This window comes from Camelus dromedarius, chromosome 16 (genome assembly GCF_036321535.1).
Source record: "Camelus dromedarius isolate mCamDro1 chromosome 16, mCamDro1.pat, whole genome shotgun sequence".
NCBI classification, from domain to species: domain Eukaryota; kingdom Metazoa; phylum Chordata; class Mammalia; order Artiodactyla; family Camelidae; genus Camelus; species Camelus dromedarius.
In genome coordinates, this window is record NC_087451.1 from 11,776,982 (window position 1) to 11,800,191 (window position 23,210).

The following is a 23,210-nucleotide window of genomic DNA, read 5'->3' on the forward strand; positions in this document are numbered from 1 at the left end:
CTGAAAGCTTGGACTGTGTGCTATCTTCCTTGAAGGTAAACCCACTTGAGCGAGAGAATTAAATTTAGGCAGTTGCTAAGTAAATATGGAATCAGAGCAGAGGGAGGTGAATCGCCTAAGAGACTTTCATCAGTTCTGACAGCTTGATCCATCCTTCTTCTTCAAAGAGACAGATTTTCCAAGTGAACACGCTCTAGAAAAATCTTGGGACCTGGAGTCAGAAGCTGTAGGCTTAAGTTCTGACCTTGACTTAACAAGCTATATGAAACCGGGTAAGTCACTGGAACAGCTCTGGACCTCAGATTCCTCCTCGTTGTTTTGGAGATTAATCAGTTAAGGGATGTAAAAGTGCTTTGTATATCCTCAGATCTTATGAACACATCAGTGTTAGTCTAATTCTGTTGGGCTTCTTTCTTTTAGGAAGTCCCTTGGACAACACCTTTGTCATTCCATTTCATTCTTCCTTAGATTTTGGAGCCAGACTACCTGGGTCTCTGTCATATATTGGTATTTGACCCTGGGCATCTGCCTTACTTTCCTCATCTGTAAAATGGGAACGATGAAAGTACTTGCCTGATCAGGTTGTTGAGAGGATTAAAGTACCTGGCTGATGTGAAACAGTTTGAATCCTGCCTGGTATAGAGTGAGCCCTGTATAAATGTGAGCCATGACTCTTACTTCGCAATTTCCAATTTATGTAATGCACCACCTCAGTCTCATCTAAAAATTGTCTCCAGGTTCACTATAGTGATTGGTTGTTAGAAAATATTTGAAAGGCAACCCCCTCTCTAGCATGTGGCTTTCATCTTGGAAGGAAGCCTTTTCTGTCCTTTTTGCCTGAATTGATTGGAGGGGAAGACTTGCCTTGAGAGTCTGTAGGTTTTGCTCACTGACTTCACGAAAATCCTTCGCAGTGTAAGGACATTTTCATTTGCCAGTGTCCAGATGGCGTTGGGAACAGAAGTGTAGATTGAAATATACCAGGGAACTGGTATGTTCTTCCCAGGTAAATTAACTTGCAGTGTCTTTTTAACTTCAGCAGCTTATAATGAATTGTTTTCAAAGACATGAGAGAAATTTGAGTTCCATTATTTCAGTCCCCTTAAAGTTTTAGCTTATATTTGAACTGCAAAGGGCCCAGCTATTAATGACTGGCTGCTGTTACATTTTAATTCCACCTCTTTTGCTCTGTAACCCAGAAGCCAGTCTCCATGTCAGGCTTTCTTCTGTAGAGGATGGGGACTGTCTGATTAGAGGAACCCCATGCTCTTTATCTTGTGGAGAAGGCATGTTTTCCATGCTGCCTCTTTGGAAGAGCTAGGAGGGAGTGCAGGTTGTTCAGAGCTGACAGCATCTGCTGAATTTGAAAGGCCTGGTCATTAAGTGACTTAGATCCCAGAATCTCTCCGGTTCCGCCATAAAATGTGGCACCCAGGCCCTGCACCACCTTTTGTCTTTGCCATTCAGTTCCTTGCATCATTTGCATCGCCAGTGCTCCCATGCCCTTGGAATTTTATGACTCCACACAGCAGATATTTCCTCCTTTAGAACCAGTCCCTTCCTTGCCCCTCCCTCCATCTGTTTTGGGAATTTGAGGGTGATTTTTGAGATCTACCAAAGCTCAAAGCCACTGTAGGAGGGCTGGAGGTGGCCGTGCTTCTGCCTCTAGGCAGCACACGTGGCTTTTTACCCCATCTCAAAAGTTCCTAGACAGATAACGTGAACACTTTCTGTAGACCATAAACACCTACAAATGGCTTTTGTTCTTTCCTGGTGACCTGTGTCCTAGTATGGAAGTCATATAGAGTCAGGAAATTCTTTCCTTATAATTAACCCAAGTCTCCCTTATTTCCATCTAAGTCCATTTCCTCTTTTTCTTATTGCAGAGAAGATGGAAGAAATCCCCTTTAATCTTCTTTCCTCTTAGCTAACCGTCCAGTTGCTCCTGGGTTCTAATTATGGAAGTTTTCATCATTCTCATTGTTCTTTATTATCACCCTTCCCACTTTCTTGATATGCCTCGTCGAGAGTGAAATCCAAACAAGATCCAGTATTATTTTGCTTTGGTTTCAGCTCTTTGGAATGGAGCCCGTGGTTTACTTTGACCCTGGATAGCAAACTCCACCAGGCCTAACCATGGATGCAGAAGAGAGTGAGGAAGGAAAAAGGACCGACCTGACCCTCCCCAGCAGAATGCCCAGTCTGTTGGGGTGGGGTGTTCAGCCAGTCCTCTTCTGTACTTCTGCTACCTTCTCGCTGAGTCAGCCTTTTCATCTGTCTTCTCCAGGCTCCAGAAAAGGCCAAAGAAGGAAGACAGGGAACCAACTCTCTTTTTCCTCTGCGCTTCCATTTACCTAGTGTTACTTCTTGGTCCCCAAAACCTTATGAAGTAGGCATGGTTTCCATCTACAGATGTAAAAAAATGCAGAAACTGAGAGAGGCTAAATAATTCTCCCAAGGTCGAGTAGTTATTCAGTTGAAGTTGTAAAACCAGGATTTTATCCTGAATTTCTGAGCCAAGGCTAGATCCTCTCTTGTACGCAGATATAAAGGGCTCGTCTAGCTCCTAGATGTTAGTGCCAAGTAGTCGGGTGCTCCCCTCATCTCTGGGCACCTCCTGGGGCACGTACTCAGTTGCTAATGATTCACCTTCCCAGCGACAGGGGCTTGAGAGGGTCTGCTTCGTGCCAGGAGTACTTCATGCTTGAGTCTGAGTGAAGGAGGAACCCACATGTTTGCTCTGTTGCTGCCTCCCCCAACAAATACTCGTTTTTCAGTGGTCCTCCTACTTTAAAAAAAAAATGCTGCCTTCCAGACTTTCAAAGGGGCCAGAAATCAGTGGTTTTGGCTACTAAACAGGAAACTCAAAGCCCTTTCCGTTCCTTTGAGCTGGCTGGAAGGGCTGGGCCTGGAATTATTACTTTCCTTTAAAGGACAGATGAAAAGTTTTGTGTAATTAAAAAAAAAAACAAAACAAAAACAAAAAAACCCTTCCTGGAGTCCTGAACACCAGCCTTGGTTGATACACAACATGGTGAAGAGCTGCCTTGTTGCCTGGCAGTAATGACAGCAAACAAATGTGTCTGACCGTCTGTTTGGGATCTCCTGGTCTGAAATTCTGTTTGCTTCATTCTGATTGCTTCCTTCACTTCCTCTCAGTCTCCCCACCTTCGGTACCACCCTCACCCAAGGGAGTGCCAGGCCGTGCCTGCTCGCGCCAGGCTGGGCCGGGCCCCACAGGATACAGCGCCCCAGCCGGGCTATTCTTGTCTGTGTCTATTTGTAAGATGCCTGTTGTTCTCAGTGAATGTTTTTCTCGTCATAAATGTTGGCTTGGCAGGGGCCCAGCATGGAAGCCATGGTGGCAAAGCTTCCAGAGTCCTGCCCCCGGGAATGCAGCTGGTCCTGAGGGCCAGGCTGAGGAGATGGGTTCACGGATGCTGTTGCTCAGGGGGTACCTGAATAGGTACTGCCACCAAGGTAGCCCTGTTTGGGTTCGGCACCTTCTGCAGAGTGTGGGCCTCTGCCAGCACGCTCTTGTGGAACAGGCCTGGAGGAACCGTGGTGGCCTCGCGAGGCGCCTCTGGGCCTGGCTGGCGTTCCTCTTCTCTGCTGCCGTGTGCCCTCCCCCACCCAACTCTCTAGGAATTCTAATCTGTGTCAGGCTAGACGAAGGTCCTCCAAGGCCCTGCCCTGAAACAGATCGGAACCCCCAGGGCAGTGACCTCCAAACGTTTAAGATCATGTGCTCCTATTAGTAAAATGCTCGAGCATATATTCCTAATATGCCCTTATGTCTGCTTACTTATAAATGATACACATCTGTCACCATGTAATATGCACACTATAAACGTGTATCTAAAGTTTTTATTTATAGTTTATGTAATGTAGAAGGCTAGAAGAAAGAATAAAACAATTGTACATTTGTTTCTAATCTTATTTTATTAAAAGTATATGTGATTGAATATGGTCTTTTAAAACGTATCTTGGTTTATCTCTTTCTGATTCAGTAATTCAGAGGTGTGTCCTAAGGAGAGTGCACTTAGTGCTTCATCTTAACAGTTGTCCTTGCTGAAAACTTCCTTATAAAGAAGGTAGTTTCAAATGGAACGTTTGCATCTTTGAGCTTACAAAAATCATGATCCCCATTTTCAAACCCATCGACCAATTACAGAAAGGATTTTGCTGAACTTTGCAGTTGTTCTTGCAAACTTTTCATAAAACTGTCTTTTGACAAGGCTTCAGACCTCTCTGAAACTCTGTTTGGAATACCTTTAAATAGGTCAGGAAATCTTACAATTCCTAATTGTACAAATACAGGAGTACAGTGTACAGAGATACAGGCGATTTTAGAGATGGCTGATGATTTTTAAACTTTTATTGGATTTCACCAGTATGAGTAAATTTTACTGTATGTAAAATTTAAAATAAAAATGAAAAAATCCTCTGAGTTTTGACAAATGCATAGTCTTATGCACTACATAAATTGAGATAAAAGTTCCATCTCACCTGTTATCCCTTGGAGTCAAACTCTCCCCTTACCGTAACCTTTGGCAACCACTGATCTTAGCCTAATGCATTTCAGATTTTTCCACAATGTTACTTGTATCAGTAGTTGGTTCCTTTTTTGTTACAGAGCATTATTATGTGGACGTACTGGTTTGCTTAACCATTCACCAGTTGAAAACTTGTTTCCAGTTTTGGACGATTATGAAATAAAGCTGCTGAAAACATTCCCAGACAGAGAACATAGGTTTTCACCGTTGGGTAATTGAAACCACCAAGCTCTTGTTCAAATGGCTGTGCCGTTTTTCAGTGTCTGAGTTCCAGTTGTTACACGTTCTTGACAACACTTTTTTTTTTTTGGTCAGTTAAAAAACTTTTTTTGACCATTCTAATAGGTGTGTAGTGAGTGATACCTCAATTATGTTTTTAGTTTGCATTCCCCTAGTGACTAGTGATGTTGAGTATCTTTTCATGTGCCTGTTTTCCGTCTGTCTATCTTTGGTGACATATTTTCAGATCTTTTACCCATTTTAAAATTAGATTTTTTGTTTTATTGTTGAATTTGTTTTCTTATTTGCATTTTATATATTTTAGATACAAGTCTTTTGTCTTTTATCTTCTTCCAGTCTATAACGTATCTTTTTTGTAATATGTATTATCTTACGAATTATGAATTATCTTATCTTTTCCAGTCTGCTTTCTTCTAGAATTTGTTTTCCCATAACCACCTTCTTCTAAGCTCTAACTTGAAGGTCTTGACAAATGATACTCCTGATTATCCATAGTGTAGGACTTTGGAATTATAAGAGAATATAAGTTTGGAGCTGGAAGGGAACTTGGAGGTCAACTAGTCCAAATCCCTTAGTAAAATTAAGCCAAAAATAAATGAACTGTGGTAAATTTATAGACAGGAATATACTCAGCAGTAAAAAGAGAATGAACTATTGATATATACAACAACATGGATGAATCTTAAAAGAATTGTGCTGCTTGAAAAAAGCCAGACCAAAAAAACACTACATACTTTATGACTTCATTTATTTAAAATTATAGGAAATACAAACTCTAGTGACAGGAGGCAGTGGCTGCCTGTGGATGAGTGGGAAGGGGGGTGAGGAGGGAAGGCAAAGCTGGATTAAGAGGAGCTTGAAGAAACTTTGGGTGTGACAGTCTGTAATCTTGGTTGTGGTAATGGTTTCACAGGTATGCAGATAATAAGATTCATCAAATAGCACACTTTAAATATGCACGGTTTATTATTATATGTCCGTTATATACTAGTAAAGCCATTTAAAGAAAAAAAAGGAAATTAGAGGCAATTGACTCATGAAATAAATAATTTAATAAATACCTACTGTATGCCACATTCATGCTATGTGCCCTGGGGGTTCAGAGAGAGACAGAAGACATGGTTCATGCCTTCGGGGAGCTCACAGTGTGGTGAGAGAGTTAGACAAATAACTAGACAGTTTAAATCCAGCATGTCAAGAGCTAAGGGAAAGGAACAGACTGGGAGCAAGAGGCATCCAGTACGTGGGTGCCAGTGGGTGCCTTTTCCTGGGGAGGTTGGAGAAAGCCTTACCAAAGAGAGGAGGCTGAGCCCGGGCTTAGGATCAGTCAGGTGGAAGAGCCTCCCCATCTGAGAGAAGATTGTGGGCAAAGTTGGTGAAATGTACGTTCCAGGAATTGCACGTGGTTCAGCCTGACTAGAGCAAAGGACGCAGTGGGAAAGTAGCAAGAGAAGAGGCCGCAGGGGTGGGTGGGGCCAGATCATGAAGCTTTTGCTGTCCTGGCAGTGCTTGGGTGACCTGTGCCCCAGAGGTGAACTAACAGATTGACCACATCTGTGGTCTGTATTACTGGGCCACTGTCTCATCCAAACACTTGGCATGGACTTCCAGGTTCCAGGTTTTGAGACACTCACATCCATCCATACTCAGTTCTAGTCTGGAGCCCTTATGCTCCCCAGGGATGTTTTAAGACCCAAAGGAAAGAACGCTGGTCCAGGGCCTGAGCAGCAGCTGGGGGACATCTGCTTGCTCCTTGGAGCTGCACCTAGGACCAAAGTCTTCTGGTGCATTTGTATGTTGGAGGCAACCAGGAATCCAGCTGCCCCAAAGGCAGTTTTTTCACAAGTCAAGAATTTTGCCTTTCTCTCTAGTTGGCAGCACCAGTCCCTAAAGTCCTGTGCTTCTGACAATGACTGTCCAGTGTGCAGTGATCTGTGTCCTGTCCGGTTCGCTCCTACCTTTTGGTCATCTGTTAACCAGTCACCCCTGGATTTCTCCAGCCTCTGAATAACAGAGGTCATGAGAGAGTCCTTGGTCTGTTTGTTTATTTTTAGAGTGGTTTTTCAGAGCAGACTAGGATGTTTAATTCAGGGTACAGTTGTCAGACCACATTAAAAATGCAGCAGCGATGCAGGACATGGCTGGCTCATGTCAGCCAGACGTTTCAGTGTAACCAGAGGAGGAAAACACGACTAGGGCCTGTGTTAATGGAAGTAGACGTTGTGACGCCAGACTGCATGGCAGTCTCTGGCTCTTGCTTCCTGCCATCCTCCAGCCAGAAGAAAGCTCATGTTTAAGCCAGAAGTTAAAATGGGTTTGCTGCTTATTAACGAGCATTCCTGTGATCTGGAGATCAAGTGAGCGCTCTCATGCTCCCATTTAGGAGATTGTAACTGTCATGGCATTCAAGACCTACAAGAAGCAAGACCAGTGAAAAGTGTGGGCTTGTTCATTTATTTTTGCCTGGGGGATTCTTTGCTGTCTTCTGCAGGGTTGGACCAAGCGAGCAAGCAAAGATGCATGTGCTGGTTTCCATGCCTTAGCCAACTTAAGGAAAGCTGTGGCCAGCACAGCTGGTGGAAAATAAGTGGATCCAGGAAATACCCATGTGCATTAATTATATCTTCTTACCTGGGCTGGTGAAGAGAGTCCAAGTGTGGGCTGGCCCGGGCTCTGTAGATCCATTTATGCTGCCCTCTCCTCCCGCCATGCCGTCTGCCAGCTGGACTGTTAACTGGCTCACTGCTCCCTTTTTGCTGTGTCAATCCGGCAAGGTCATGACTGTTGTGATTTGGGGCTGGTTTCCCAAATGGGTGGGTAAAATGGATCTCTAACTATTGTTTTGTTTTCTTGCATTTCAGTCGTTCCAAGGAAGTCAAGGACGAGCATACCTCTTTAACTCAGTGTGAGTATCTCTGAATGGTATATTCATTGTTCAGTTCAAATTTTTGAGGGGTGGGGAAAAAACAATTCTCAATGACAATTAAACAGTGGACCCTGTCCTCTCTGCCACACACAAGAGCGCGCGTGCGCGCGCGCGCACACACACACACACACACACACACACACACACACACACACACACACACACACACACAGAAAACCCCATGGGGCATTACTCACCACAATTGGTAGCCAGCCATTCTTGGGGAGTATTTTTGGCAGCATCTTTGGCTAAAAATCGTGTATCTGCTACCCCTGGTAGGCACATCAGAGGGCTATAGTCTCACAGGGAAAAGCTGAACCTCAACATGGAGGTCTCAAAACTAGATCTAAGAGATGTCACTGAGGGAGAAAAGGAGGGCAAACAGAAGACACGGGGATCTGCTGAGGGGCTGAGTCTGGGGGGAGCCTTAGCGAGGTGAAGCCAGTGAAGAGCTCCCATCCCCTCCTGGAGACACACAGTCCTTCGCAGCCCTCAGTCATCGCTGGGAACATCATTTACAGCCTGTTCCCAGAAGGCAAGCCTGACAGACTGTGAAAGTGGAAATCTAGCATGTTCAGCTTGAGATAGCGGGTGCTCTGTGAAGGAGTCTAGTATGTTTGATAGCCGGGGCTCACTCATCCTTGTGACCAGGACAAGACTGTGCCATCGTGATTGATGCCTCTGGCCGCACTCAGTCCTCAGGAAGCTCTGAGGACCTGTGCTTGTGGCTGTGGACCAGCGTGGTTGTCTGTTTGTCCCCTCATCATCAGACTAAAAGCATTTGTGATGCATTTGCAGGCTCAACTATGAAGACTATTTTTAGTAGACATGTTGCACCAGAACTTGCAGATCTGAAATTCATCTCAGTGGAGATGTTTCCATGTGACTACCTTTAGGGGGTTGTCACTGGTTTCAGTTAGAGACGATGCTCTTCGTGTTGGCTTCCCTTCGGGCAGCTGTACTCAGTTAATTTTGTGCTGGAAGTTCAGCTTGAACAACTGACGATGAGCATGTGCCTGACCCCTCGCGCTCTCTCCCTGTCCCTTGGCACAGAGTTAACGTGGGCTGTGGGCCTGCGGAAGAGCGTGTGTTGCTAACAGGACTGCACGCCGTCGCAGACATCTACTGTGAAAACTGCAAAACCACTCTGGGCTGGAAATATGTAAGTACTGAGGAGTCTGGCTGGTGGAGAGGGGGCCCTGAAGGGATTAGCCAAGAGCCCTGCACTGAAAGAATGCTTTCTTCTACTTGCTTCCTGTGGCCTTGTGGGATTATCTTTGACTAGATGGGAAACTGAGCTCAAAGAGCAGTTCCTGGCATACTCTTGTTTATCACACTCGTTCCCTTTTCACTGACAGTCCACCCCTCCTACTCATTCTTTCCACTGCTCCTGACACACTCCTGACACACTCCTGACTCACACACACAGACAAACTTCCCGATTTGATTAGAAATAATAATAGTAGGGCATAACATTTCCTGACAGCTTACTGTGTTCCAGGCATACATTATTTTATTTACTCTTCGCAAACTCCCTAGAGGGTAGATCGTATTTTAATCCCTGTTTTATGATTGAGGAAACGGAGGCTTAGGGAGGTTGACAGTATGTCCGGTGTTATCTAGCCATTACATGGCCAGACTGGGATAGAAGTCCAGATTAGGGGGTCTTGTTGTGGAAAAATGTGTTACAGCTCGGTGTTGAAGTTCAGTTGTGACAGCAACCTGGATCCTGGCAAGAGACCAAGCAGCACTCGGAGAGTTGGAGAACTCAGGTTTATTACGCCAGCAGGCTCAGAGGAGTTAACAATCCAAACTCTGGACCCTGTCTGTAGGTTTACACAGGCCTTTATAGGCTGCCAGTTTCACACTTTGCAACATCATATGCAAATAAAGTATAACAGAAGTTGACCAACCAGGAACAAGCTTTGTAGAAATAAACCAATCAGGAGTGAGAGAAATAACCAATCAGGAGTGCACTGCTTGCAAATGAAGTACTACAAATGGGCCAATCAGAAATTAGGGAAGTGGACCAATCAGAAGTGAGAGTAATAACCAATCAGGGGTGAAGGAAATGGCCAATCAGAAGTGAACTCGGAACCAATAGAATTTTAGTGGTAAGTAAGCCGTTTCAGAGGCAAAAAGTGAGATAGAGCCTCTGGGCCAGGGAACCAGATGGTGCCTGTGAGAGTAGTGGCCTTGCTTGGGGGTCCTGTCGGTCTTTTTATGGGGCTTCCTGCCTCATTCTGACTACAGAGCGCATGTTCTTTGATTCTCCAGTTAGTGTCCCCAGAACGTCGCATAGGTCCAGCCCTGTGCTAGGCATCATCAGACATTATGTGAATTAATGTCTGCTGTCAGATAAAGTCATGGCTGGACTTTCCCAGCTACACATTCATTGTTTAACTCAACAGATATTTTTAGCATCTTCTGGGTACCTAGGAGAGTGAGCACTCCTTTGCCAGGGTGAGAGGAGGTGTCTGGGTTCAATGAAAGTCAACTTGCATCATTGTTGTTGCCGCTTTTATCTCTTCACAGTGCTTTTCTTTGCCCTCTCTGTCATTGTGGGGATTTAATAAAAAAAAGAAAGAAAAAAAAAGAATCTTCCTATCTGTGGGAGGGCAGTTTATTCCACATAAAACGCCTCAAATGCCCCATCCTGTCAGTTGCAGAGGGTCAGTGTGGGGGATGGCTCATGGGACCTGCCATTAGCCAGCTTGGCAAGGAGCCTGAAGGAATAGTCACAACCCCCTGCAGAGCCCTAACGATGTGTCAGTGTCGGTCTGTTGCTTGTAACAAATGCACCACTCTGCAGGGCTTTGAGAGGAGAGGAGATTGTGCCTATGTGGGAGCAGAGAGCACAGGGGAAAGCTCTGTGCCTTCTGCTCCTTCTTGCTATGACTCTAAAACTGCTGTAAAAATATGAGTCTGTGTGAAAAAAGATGTTGAGCAAAAGAAGCCAAACATAGAAGTATGATTCCATTTAAATAAAGTTCAAAAATGTGAAACTCTTTAAAAAAATTAAAGTAAAAAATCTTAAGAACTGCTGCAGCTAGAGTCTGCAGTGGAGCAGCACTGCCTTTAGTTTCCATCTTTCATGTCTTCCTTGAAATGTTCAGAATGACAACGAAAAAACCTGGACGTTGTATTTCATGATGCCAGGAAGGTTCAGCTACAGCTTCCTATGGGAGAAACTGACATTGGCCATTCTGCTCCCCGTCTAAGACCACTAGCCCCCTCTGTGTGATCTGGGGGCCACAGTTCTGGCTTTGATTGTCCAGAAATGTTCTGCCCCTTTATTTCCCAACTTCTTAGTTATCTTATTCCTTGAGGATGTGCTGGATTCCAGACAGAAGATACATCTCAGTTGGTTGGTTTTGCTACTTAACTTCAGGCAAAAGGATTCACTCCTTCGACAGAGCTTTTTTTTTTTTTTTTTTTTTTTTTTTTCTCTCATTAAACTTTATTTTAATGGGTCTCAATTCTGTGACAGATTTTTGGTCAAGTTGTTTCCATTAGATACTGATTTTAAAAACTAATAACTTAAAGCTGCCACACACACACACAAAAACAAATGGTCCACGGAATAGTCTCCATTCCTTCTGAAAGGTTTTACAATGTATTGTTATAATTAACCAGTCTTTTACTGTTAAACTTAAATGGCCAATTGAGACAAACAGTTCTGAGTCCATTCTTCCACCGCTGATTAAAACTGGGGTGGCAGGTATTGGGAATAATATTCATCCTGCCTTCTGAGCTTTCTTGGGACCTTGCCAGCTTGACATTTTGCAAGTGCCCTGTGCTTGGGAGTGTTGAATTTTTTTCCTTTTTTTTTTTCCTTTCTTTTTTCTTCTCTTTCTTTTGTTTTTACTTTTGTTTTGAGTTTTTTTGTTTGTTTAATACGGACCCACTGTCACTTTCCTTTAGTTTTGTTTTTCCTCCCCCCACCCCCTTCCCCGCAAACACACTACTGTGGAACAATAGATCTTATTCCCAAACCACATTCCTCTGTTGTGTACATATCACACACACACACACACACACACACACAGACGGAGCCGGGGGATAATGAGGTGTCAGGGAAATTACTGCTGAGCCCACAGCTCTTGTATGTGTGTGGTGTTTGCACTTTCTCTCAGTGCCCCTCCTCTCTCCACTCTGTGGAATGGTCCTCTCTCAACAAGAGACTCAAGTCTGAACTCTTGTTCTGAGACCTAGAATCCCTGAACTCTAGAATAGGAGATACAGTTCATGCAAATGCTGCCCAGAACCTACTGACAGTAGGATTTAGCTGCCTCCTAATTTGTGGGACTCAGGAGGGAGAGCTGAGGTCCACTGCTCTGCACATCAGGCATCACCATCTGATGGCTCTCTGAAGCCCAGTGTTTTTCAGATGATGCACCAGGATGTTTTATGTGTCTATGTCTGCAAATAGAATATCACCTTAATCTTACACTTATGTGGGACTTCTTTCTGTGGGGCTTATTAGCTGGGAGACCCTGCAGTGCTGAAAGTTTCAGATGATAACCTCCCAGCTGGTTTGTACTGGGTTTTCCCTCTGGAAGCCTGGCAGCTGCATAGGGCTCAAGGGCGGCCAGGTTCTTCTGCCTGGAGTTCACGCAGCTCCTGTCTCCCTGGAGAAAGGCAGTGAGGGGAAAACAAACTTAACACATCTGACGTGGAAATAGCAAGATAAGAAATAGAAAAGAGACCCATGTTTGGCCTCACAATATACTTTGTTTCTCTCCCTGCCTGTCTTCTCTAAGCCTAACAAAGCCCAGTTTAAAATAATGACAGGGGAACTTGGTGGATACAGCCATGGGGCAGATTTCTGGTTAGCATCAGAAACCAAGTGCCCCTGAGATTTTATTTATATGTATAAATATTATAATCTATTCATTCATTCATTTAGCAGTTATTATTAAAGATCTGTTATGTGCCAAGGAGTTTCTAGGCACTAAGGATCTATCAATGAACAAAACATGAAAATCTCTGCCTTCCATGAAGTTTATATTGAGGCAGTGGGAGGCAGACAATACACAAAGTAGGTATGCACGTTATACTGCATGTTTGAACATGACAAGTGTTGGGGAGAAAAATAAAGCAGGACAAGACGGAGATACAGGGAAGGATTGCTGCAGGGAAAGTGGTGATTTTCAGTAAAGTCATTGGGAAAGAGCTGACTGAGATGGTGATGTTTGGGCAAAGAAGCGAATGAGCAAAGATCCTGAAAAAACCCGATTGCAAATACTGAGAAAATATTTAGAATATTTAAATCATGTCTATTTAAATTTAGAATATTTAAATTTAAAAATATTTAAAATCTCCTGTAAATGTTGTGGAAGTCCTGGCATTGCCTCAGTGCTGTAGTTAAGAGAAGGGGACATAGCGTGCTTGAGTGGTGGAAATTCTCTCAGGGCATCTGTGTGGAGCTGGGGCCAGACTTCAGTGGTCCTGATGCCTGTCATCGGCCCCACCTTTGCTCCAGCAGTCACCTGGTGTCTTTTCTCTTCCTTTGTGTTTCCTAGGAACATGCCTTTGAAAGCAGCCAGAAATATAAAGAAGGCAAATACATCATTGAGCTAGCACACATGATCAAGGACAATGGCTGGGACTGAGCAGAGAGCATCTCCCCAATCCAGTGTCCGCGTGAACGCCATCCAACCGAACATTCTACCCAAGCGTGAGAGAGTGACTGAACACTTGGTTCCATCCATTTAGGGGCCTTGCCATCTGGGGCATTCTCCCATCCTGACGCCATCTTTCTGGTGACCGGCCTCTAAATCGCTGTCTCTCTGTCTCTTTGCTTTGTATCTGTTTGTGAGTTGATCCTGGCTTCTCTCTCTGTTTGAGTGTTGGCTGAAAACGAAACAACAAAAGGAACAGATGTCTGTCCGCATGGTGGCAGCCCACTTTGAGAAGGGCCCCGAGGCCCAGGAAGAGCTGCCTGATGGCCTCTTGTCAGGAGAACAGTGGCACAGCACGGGGGTGTGAGGACGAGGGGAACCGCGAGGGTCCCGGGGTGGGGAGGGGATGGGAAGGGAGAGGTAGGAACAAAATTGTGCTGCTCCTGGAGACCTGGTAACTAGGCTTGAAATGGTCGACTTGTCTAAATGGACAAAGAGAAAAAAAAAATACCTCATGGCTGCATTCTCTGATCAGAAGCTTCTGTTCCTGACACCAAATGTGCCAGGTTAGCGAATGAGCACAAGAAATAGCCCTCATTCTGGCTGGTGGGGCAGGCGCCCGGTTCTCCTGGGCCGAGCCGGGGAGTGTCCTGGCAGCAGTGAGAGACTCGGCAAAAGCCCAGGTCGTTTTGAGGACCCTGATGCCTCACTGCTCCTCTGGGTAATCTTCTTTGCCTCTTCAGCCGCTGTACAGGGGAGGGGACTGCCCATTTGCAATGGGTGCAAGTTCCAAACATCCCAAAGGCTTTGACCAGCAACCAAGTAAAATCAGTAACTGAGGAGAACAGGGAACAAAGCGGGGCGGGGTGCTGCTTGGGAGCTCCTGCAGAAGTGGCTCAGACAGTGGGCCAGAGAAAATACAAAGTAGAACCAGTTAGCAATTCTGACTGACCTTTTTTCTGAACCTTAGTAAGAGAAGAGCATTGTGGCAAGGAAGTGGGGTGGGGTAGGGCATTGCCGGGAATAGTTTAGGTTTGAACCATTACAAGTCAGGTGCATCTTTCTTCTTTGGTTTGCTGTGGCTTCACTGACATCAGCGATTCTTTGTACGTAGAGTTTGGGGGTGTTTTTCTCCAGTTCTGTCGTGGTAGATCGTGGAAAGTGAAGTCCCAAGGCTTCAAGCTTAGTGATAACCTGGCTGGCAGATTCCTCATGCTCCTACCCGTCCTCCTTGTTCTCGTGTGGGGAGAAGTCTGTCAGTATGTTCCAGCAACGAGGATGGCTTAGATTTGATGTCAGACATCCAGTATTACCACCCCCCACCACCTTCCCCATCCGAAGTTGTGTCAGGGAAGTGGAGAACAAATCCCTGTAAGGCTCATGAGAGAGAGAGAGAGAAAGAAGTTCGTTACATTTAATCAACACTGTGAAGTCTGTTTGTTCTACAGCAGTTTAGCCAGTATGCCTTGCCTGACCGAAAACTCATTTAACTGAGTTAATTTCATCGCTTAGGCCGAAAATACTATTATTGCTAAGATAGGTGTAGGTTATGTTAGGTAATTCTCAGCATTTCATTCCCCAAGTAGGCTGAGCCCGTAAGGAAAGTTCACCTGAAAAGTCACGAAGGAGTGAGTTCGTGGAGACAAGAATCTGTAAAATTCTTACCAAGATTAAAGCAGCCAACGCAGGACGTTGTCAGAGTTGCACCACATTTCCAGAGGCAGTGAGTCTCTTGCGGAAATGCCCTTTTTTGTATCTCTGTGCTGAATACCAAAGGAGGGCCCCGAGGTGGGGGTGGTCCTGCCCTGCAAGCTGGGTACCCCAGGGTTAGCAGTAGCCTGCTTCTTTAGACAGAAAGGATTCTTTAAAAATCTGATTTTGTTCCCAAAGGTTTCTTGCCCTCATCTTTTGGTGCTTTAGTAGCCCTGGGAGATTAAGTTGTTCTCCCCACGTTATTAAGAAGCAGAATGAGGTTCAGAAGAAGTCTTTCATTTCTGATCCCAGAGAAACAGTTCCTCTGGCTCCCAGGCCCAAGATCTCAAAAAAAAAAAAAAAAAATTTTTTTTTTCCAACTTTTACATTCCTAAGCTGGCTTGCCAGCACAGAAATCACAGATTCCCCTCTCCATCCACCCTGAAGGTAGTGGCCCTCATGTGTGTATTCTGGTTAGCCCCTTTACTCAGGGAGAGTCCTGGCTGTTGGCAGTCCTTTCCATAAAAAGAAAATGGTGGTTAAACATGGGTAGGTGTTTTATCTTGAAAACTGAAAAATGGAGTGTGGTTACACAGAAACTGGACATGGGGTGCCCTAGAATTTTCAAGGGGCAGAACAATGTGCCACTGTTCTTCCGTGGGATGGGCCTCTGCCTGTTGCATGGATCAGAGCAGACCCTGGTTCTGGTGTTTTCTCAGTTACTATCCATTGAGTAGCCAGTGGGTGCAGGGCGCCCTAGTTGGTGCGAGAGATCTGAGCAGAATGTTGGTTTTTCTGCAACTACAAGGGAATTTAAAAAAAAAAAGAAAGAAAGAAAAAAAAAACCAACTCATTAGGCTTTCCCTTTGTGTCAATGAAACCAAAAGTGCTTCTTATAACTTTAGCTCCATTCCTGGCTTGTCTGTCTAACATCCAGTAGTATTGGAGAGATGGAGATGCATCAACTCAAGGCCTCAGTCAGTTCATTTTTTAATTTCCTCACCAAATTATCGACTCAGAGCATAACCAAAGACCTCGTCCATTCACCCCTGGTCGGTTCGGGGAATTGGAGTTCAATGGGAAAGCTTGGGTGGGGTGCGGGGAGTAGGGAAGGGGAGAGGGTGACGTGGGGAAGGGAAAGGCATGAAGTTCTATACCTCAGCCAGCAGCTGCCATCATTTTCAACTGAAGTCCAGCCGTCAAACTCTCTTTCCATCTCCCCTGTGCCACCCCGGGTCACATGGCCTTGGTGGCCCAGAGTTAGAACCGGCCCCGCCCCCCGGGATATTAGTCTCAGGCTGCTGATGGGTTGACTGGACATACACGAATCACAGCCGAGCTTGGTGTCTGCAGATTGTCAGCTGGGCCTGACTGAGTGCTCCCCCAACTCCTATGACAGTAAGATCCTGGAGGTAGGATGGAGTGACTCTTTACTGGTGGATCAGTGTGTGAAAGAGAGGTGTCCCCTTTACAAAAAGATTTGCAAGTGGATATATAAGAAACAGTTGCTTGTGAAATATACTTTTGTAAATAATATTTAATTTTTTAAATAATATATTTGGTGCTGTCTTCTCAGATCCCCTGAGAGCACTTTTTATTTTCATTTTTAAATTCTGTGGTTTCCTCAGCATTTCTTGAAGTATATTTTAAGGGAAACAGTGATTGATCACCAATATACTCTTTTTTTTTAAAAAAAAAGATCTCCATCACTTTAGTCTGGACGGAGGCAATAAAGCAGTGCCTCTGCATTTTTTTTCCCCAGTGGAACAGACTCTGCAGTACATTACCAGATTGAGAATTAAAATATTTTCTTGGCCCATTATTGGCTAGAAAAGAAAATAAATAAAATCAAATAAATTTATCAACAACTTAGAGTGATTCCTCTTGTTGGAAGAATTTCCAACAGATGGGAGTCTTGTTTTTAAGTATGTGTCTGTGTGTCTGTGTGTGTGTGTAAGCACTTTGAATTGTGCCTCCTGTTTTCGTTTTTAACTGGGGACACTATACCTACAGTTTACACCTTGGGCACATAAGATTTTTCTTCTCTTTCACTCTGGTGGTTGTTTCTGAGTGGACCAGCAGCACAGACCTCGAGGATTTTGTGTTCCCGAGCATGGAGCTGTTGCCTGTTGGCCCCTTTGTCTCTCTTTGTGTGCTCAGCTTTTACAGACTGTAAGGAAGTTAGTTGTTTGTGTTTCTCACTGAGATGTGAGTGTACTCATCATGGATCCAGGGCTCTCGTTGTGGAAGCCACACCATCCACATCATGTTAAACATAAAGTTGGTCTGGGTTGAAGGAATGTCAACATGATACACATACCTTGTAGGTAAACAGCTTTTTTTTAAAAATTTTTTTTTAAGGTCAGATTGCCTCAGGTTCAGGAAGAGGCTGGGAAATCAAATCTTGAACACAATCAACTTACATATTTTAAAAAAGTCTGCCTCGAACGAGAAAACATGCTAGTGGTCTAGGTAGAGGAAAGAGATATTTAGTATTCAAAATAAAAATACAGTCATGAAATCCTGCCAGCAGTGAAAGATAAAAGCCAAGAAGAAACAAGCTGTTCTCATATTACCAAATTCTATCTGCCGTGTGTTTCTGTATAACATTTTGGTGAAAGTCAGTGAGTCAGTTCCCTTTTCCAACCTGCAGAGACTATCTTTCAGTACAGAATCTGTCTATTTATGCCTGTGTTTACAAACTGTATTTGTTGGGTTTGGGTTTTGTTTTTCTTTTACCTTTTTTTTTTTTTTTTTTTTTTTAGTGGCATTTCCAGGTCACTTTGCTTCAATGACAAAGATGATTTTTTTTTTCAAATAATTTGTCTTCACCTTTTCCTGTATTTGTACATAGTGATTCAGTATTAGAGAAAAGTGCATTGTTTCTGTCATATTTCCAATCTGTGTTGGTGCTCATTTGAGAAAATAAAAGTTTTCAAATATTAATTCTTTGGAGGGCTCATTTGTCTCAATTGACCCAGCAGTTCTGTGTCTTGCCATTTACCATTTAAAGCAACTGAAAGGCCTGCAGGAGGTCGTGTTAAACCCCATTCACAGATCTGTCAGCTGAGACCCTGAGGGGTTATATTCTCCAAGGACAAGTTGGCTGATTAATGAATACAAATCAGGTCTCCTGCTTATGTACAAAAACTTCTGACTTTAGAGATCAGAAGTGCAGGAGTGACCTTTTATCATTTCTGTCTACTGAAGCCCATTTTCTTAGATTCTGCAACCTTTTTTTGTTTATGCCAGTTTCTTTGGTGGGGAAAGAATTGCATCAGATGAAGGGGAAAAAGAAACAGAACAACAAAATAATGTCAAAAAGAGGCAGCATTATCTCTGAATGATTGGCTAACAGAGGGAGATAAATAGTTACAATGTGTGGAAAATCAAGTCTTCTCACTCTCTGGACAAATATTAAGCATCCATTCGATTTTAACTGGGCAAGGCAGATTCAACCATCCTGTAAAGCAGCTATTTTTGTTTCCCAAGTATGTTTCCTCCAGTCTCGTCCATATGCACACACAGTCTTGCATATCCAGCCATTGTAAGAACAGTTTTGTATTCTGGTGGCCTCATTTAACAGGCCAAACAAATTTGCCTGGACATCATCAACTCATACTCAATTTTAAAGCACTTTTTCAAAAGCTTGCCTCCATAACTGGTGAAGTTCCCACCTAAAGCAAAACTTCATTAAAGCTACACACGTTGATGTGTTTGTGTGTTTTCACATTGGCGATAATATTTTAAAAGTCCTATGAAATAGGAAATACCTTCTCTACTCTCCTAGAATTTTTACTTGCCCGTTCTGGGCCCACCTACAGTTGACTTTTGTTTGTCCTTGAGTGCATTATCTTCTTCCTGTGACCTGTTTTGGTTCGGTGGCTATGCCTGTTATCATTTCTTTGTTTGCCTTTGGCAGGCAGGGAGGAGAGAAAAGATAACGTGTGTAGGAGACAACCAGTCTCAAACCAGCGATGCTTGGATCCCCCTCACCCTTCCAAGCTCTCATAGCCTACAGGGGCTGTCTAGGAGATCAGGCTGGAAGAAAGTGAGGGGAGAGCTCTGATGTTCACTGAGAGCCTGGTTTGCACCAGACTCTGTGTTGGGTGCTTAGTGTATGTGACTAAGAGGTACAAGGTACTTCCTAGGAGCTCTTAACCACCTGTGGGAAAGCAATGACAAATGCTGATCATCTGCACTGGGTAGCTGATGAAACTGAGGTTTGTAAGGTTTCCTAGCTAATGACGGGGTCAGGAATCATAGCCCGTCTGACTTCACAGCCCTGTGTTCTTTCCCTATATTATGCTCCCAATTTCAGCCTCTCTCTTCCTCCAGCCTTAATTCTAGCGTGGCTTCACAGGACCCTTACCCAGTCTGCCCACCATGACTGCTTAGTAAGTAAGTGTTCAGGGGATGCAAAATAGAAAATTAATGTAAACAAAGCCACAAAGTTCATTGCTACCTGAAAGTTATTGTGTATTCCATAGCTGAATATAATAAGCGGGGCTTTATTGTTTTTTAATGCCCTGCAGTGGATTACATATGTCATCTTTGGCCTCTCAATAGCAGGTATTTACTGAATTAATGTGAATGGTGGAGAATTGGCAGCATAAAAAAATCTGTTTAACATGTTAGTTTCCCTAAGACAAGAATGGAGAAGTTAGCGTTAAATGTTACATGAAGTAAATGGTCATACCGTGAACAGTCAGCTTATTAATTTGCATTTATTTATTCAGATAGCACTTTTTGGACATCTAATGTGCCTAGTCCAGGCAAGAAACTAACCCCAGAGAGCAGAAAATCAGGGGTACTAGTTGTGCTGAGTGAGAACAAAGGATTATGCATGGCCTTCCCTACTTTTGGCCAAACATCCAGCCACATGGACCACCACCCTCAGCTGTTTCCTGCAGAAGCAATTGCTCATAAATCCTTTAATCTGAACCCAATAAATGGCTCGTGTCCTAGAGCAGGGCACAGGGCAAGCACTGAAATTAGAGCACCTGGTTTCAAATACTGGTTTCCCGTAATAAAAAGGCAGTCTATGGAAAGGGCTAGCCCAGTGCCAGTGAGGAGACAATAATAAAATGATTGTTATTATTACGAATTGCTCAAGTCTATTTTGACTTTGAGAATGGGATAAAGAAGACTATTGTGTTTGCTCTATGTGTATGTTACTTGTTTAATTTCTCAACAACTCTGTGAAGCAAATACCCCCATTTTACAGAGGGAGAAACTGATGCTCTAGAGAGCATGAATAACGCGTCCCTTAAAGAGCTGGGATTTTTAACTCTTGCTCTGATTCTGAAGCCCACACCATATCTGTGGCCCCAGTCAGCCGTTCAGGAAACAGGAGTAACTATCAAATAGGAAAACTTCTGGAAGATCAGACTCAGCACACACCCAAAATGTCATGGCTATTTTGTTCACTCTTATTTTACTTTTTCATGAAATGGAAACCCTGGCTCTTACATTGGAAGCCAGGAGCTTAGAACTGAGGAAGAGTTGTTGTATTATGCCTTTACTTTATAGGCTTTCAGGCCTGTGATTGCAGCACTATGATTTTTTTGTTTCTCTTGAAGGGAAAAGAAAAAAAAAGTGTTACTTTCAGTTGTTCAGACTGATTTAAAAAGATAAAACTTATCAGTGCGGAAGTAACTAAAGTATTCTAACACATACCAACATCTCTATGGGGCAATTTGGGGCGGGTGCTCCGGCCAGGTTGAAGAAGCCAAGGATTAAAAATTCACATTCTGTGAAGGTTCCTCTAATTCCCAAGTACTGTGGGATCGTTTTTTTTGATGAGAGACAGAAGAGCTAGAGAAGCTGAATTTTTCAAGGCATTCGCAAATTATTTGAAAGCTCTGACAGAACTATGGAGGTATATTTATTTGGAATTAAATGTTCGTGATTTATCCCACGCTCAGATCTTAGCAGGGTCAGATGGAAAGGAGGCTGGCTTCGGAGTTGGAAGGATGGGGATTTGAAGCCTGACTGACCGCTTAGACATTGGTCTATGAGAGAGGGAGGGAGAGGAAGTCACTGCGATTCTCAGGACTAGTTTCTATCCTTTGTAAACCAGGGGTGCCAGCAACCACACAAGTTATTGTGAGGCTCAGATAATAGCCAGAAAGTGCCCACTACATTGCCCAGACCAAATAGGCCTTAGCATGTGTCACTGTCTTTTTTTTTTTTTTTTTTTTTTCTGGCTGAGTGATTAGAATTCACTGTTATAAGCACTGCTAGCACATAGAACATTTAGGATCCAGTTTTCATCCCTCCAACCCACCTCTGCAAAGGAGACTGACATCCAGGGAGGTTAAGCAACCAGCGCTTGGTCACTGGCCTGGTAAACAACAGAACTGGAACCCAGAGCACCCAGGCAGTTAGGCTAATTGTCCCCGCATCACATTGCCAGCTTTTACTTCAAGAGGAGTGTATGTACTTTTATGGAAAGAAAGGAAGGGTGTCAGCTAGAAAAACATCCTTGAATTTTAGGATCCTGTTTGAGATGTTTATAGTAACCATCTTTGGTCGTCTTCCATAGAGCTAAAATTGCTCATTATCCTTGTATCCTGGTCTGATGTGAGGGCAACACGTGGAAGAAGCAGCAGAATGTTCTCAGACTTGCTCACCTCCCCAGCCTCCCCTGGGCTGCCCGCCTCCAATTCCGAGCCACTTCTCCAGAGCACAGCCACGCAATCACTGCAACCAAGTAGTTCACTCAGGGATGTTTTATTTATGGCTTTAATAATGGAGTCTCTTGGGAAAATTTTGGTTTCCCATTCCCAGAAGCAAAAATTCATCTACAGAATGCTCTTGAAATTTATTACTGTTTTTTTCTCCCCTACCACATTCTTTGAGCCACCTTAATAGAGTTTAAAACATCCCTTCACAAAAGTAGGATAATTTGAGCTGGCGTTCATTTGGCTGATATGTTCTGCACCGAGCCAGCACGGTGTCGGAAATTGAAAAATATAAGTTGATAATGCTGCTGTTGACATAATCTGACACCGAGCACGGTGTTTATTATGAAAACTGTCACTAATCCAACAGGAGCTTGTTTTAGCTTTATCCAGTTCCCAAACCCTTATTTCCATTGGAAGAACAGCACCCACATCTCCTGGAGGCACTCCGGGTTGCAGTTGTTTCCATGGTGATGAGACGTACCCAAGGCTCAAGTTTCATTTTGGTTTTATATCTCAGTATTATAAAGAAGTGGTACCAGTGAGAAAGCCGGCCATCTGAGGGAGCAGGGCTGAGGAAAGAGAGAGCCCTGGCTGTAGGAGGGAGCTCTGGGAGTTTCTGTTTAACCAGAGGAGTGGGTAGTCATCTTGCAAAGAAAAGGTCAGAGTTACCACTGAGATGACTGGTTTGGACCTGTTGTGTCCTCTGCCTCAGATACTTCATCTTGCCTTGGGTAGAGCTAGATTTAGCCCAAGGGAAGCTCGCCTGAAAGAGATAAGGCAGGTAGAGCTCAACAGAAGAATGCAGAGATTTTTTTCTGCCTGTGGGCAGGAGACTACCAGGCAGAGGGGATTAAAAAGCAGGCTTCCAGGCTCTAGTTTGCTGTGTGACCTTGGATAGGTTGGTTCCCTTCTGAGGCTCAGTTGAGTCCTCTGTAAAAGAGGGCTGCTGTAAGGACAAAGTGAGATAATGCCTGGCACCTGAGAGCTAAAAAAAAAAAAATGCTGATTAGTGTTCCTTTAGTTTTGGTGAAGGCAAGGCATGGGTGTATGATATTCGAAGTGGGAAAATGCATGTGAACCACTGGTCAGATGACAAGGGTTGTTAGGCTCATTTATAATGATCCTCCTCTTTGCATGCACTTTCTGACCATGTTTTTTTTATTTCTTTATGTCTGTATATTTAACAAATACTCAATATCCCCAAATACAATAACTTAACGTGTTCTCTCAACTAGTCTTTAGGAGCCAGGAGTGAGCTAGGGATAAACAGATGAGGTCCCTGCCCTCAGGGAGAACAGATAAGGTCCCTGCCCTCAGGGAGTTTTCTTTCTTTCTTTTTTTTTTTTTTTTTGGCGGAGGGTGGGGGGTGGGGCGGGGGCAGTAATTCGGTTTATTTATTTATTTTTAGAGAAGGTACTAGGAATTAAATCCAGGACCTCTGATACATGCTAAGCATGGGCTCTACCCCTTGAGCTACACCCTC

The 23,210-nt window shown here is 43.9% G+C and overlaps 1 protein-coding gene across 6 annotated transcripts in view; it reads left to right on the forward strand.

Annotated features, from left to right (window-relative positions):
- The window catches only part of YPEL2 (yippee like 2), a 77,065-nt gene that overhangs the window by 38,977 nt on the left and 14,878 nt on the right, over window positions 1–23,210 (forward strand). For 3 of the 6 annotated variants that reach the window (XM_031468035.2, XM_064494986.1, XM_031468036.2), the window contains exons 3-5: window positions 7,658–7,701; window positions 8,776–8,884; window positions 13,248–17,984. In XM_031468035.2, coding sequence (XP_031323895.1) covers window positions 7,658–7,701; window positions 8,776–8,884; window positions 13,248–13,337 — 243 coding nt within the window. In that variant the 3' untranslated portion in view covers window positions 13,338–17,984. Of the gene's footprint in view, window positions 1–7,657; window positions 7,702–8,775; window positions 8,885–13,247; window positions 17,985–23,210 lie in introns of those variants that run through there. The other 3 variants (XR_010384433.1, XM_064494987.1, XM_064494988.1) reach the window with 1 other exon arrangement.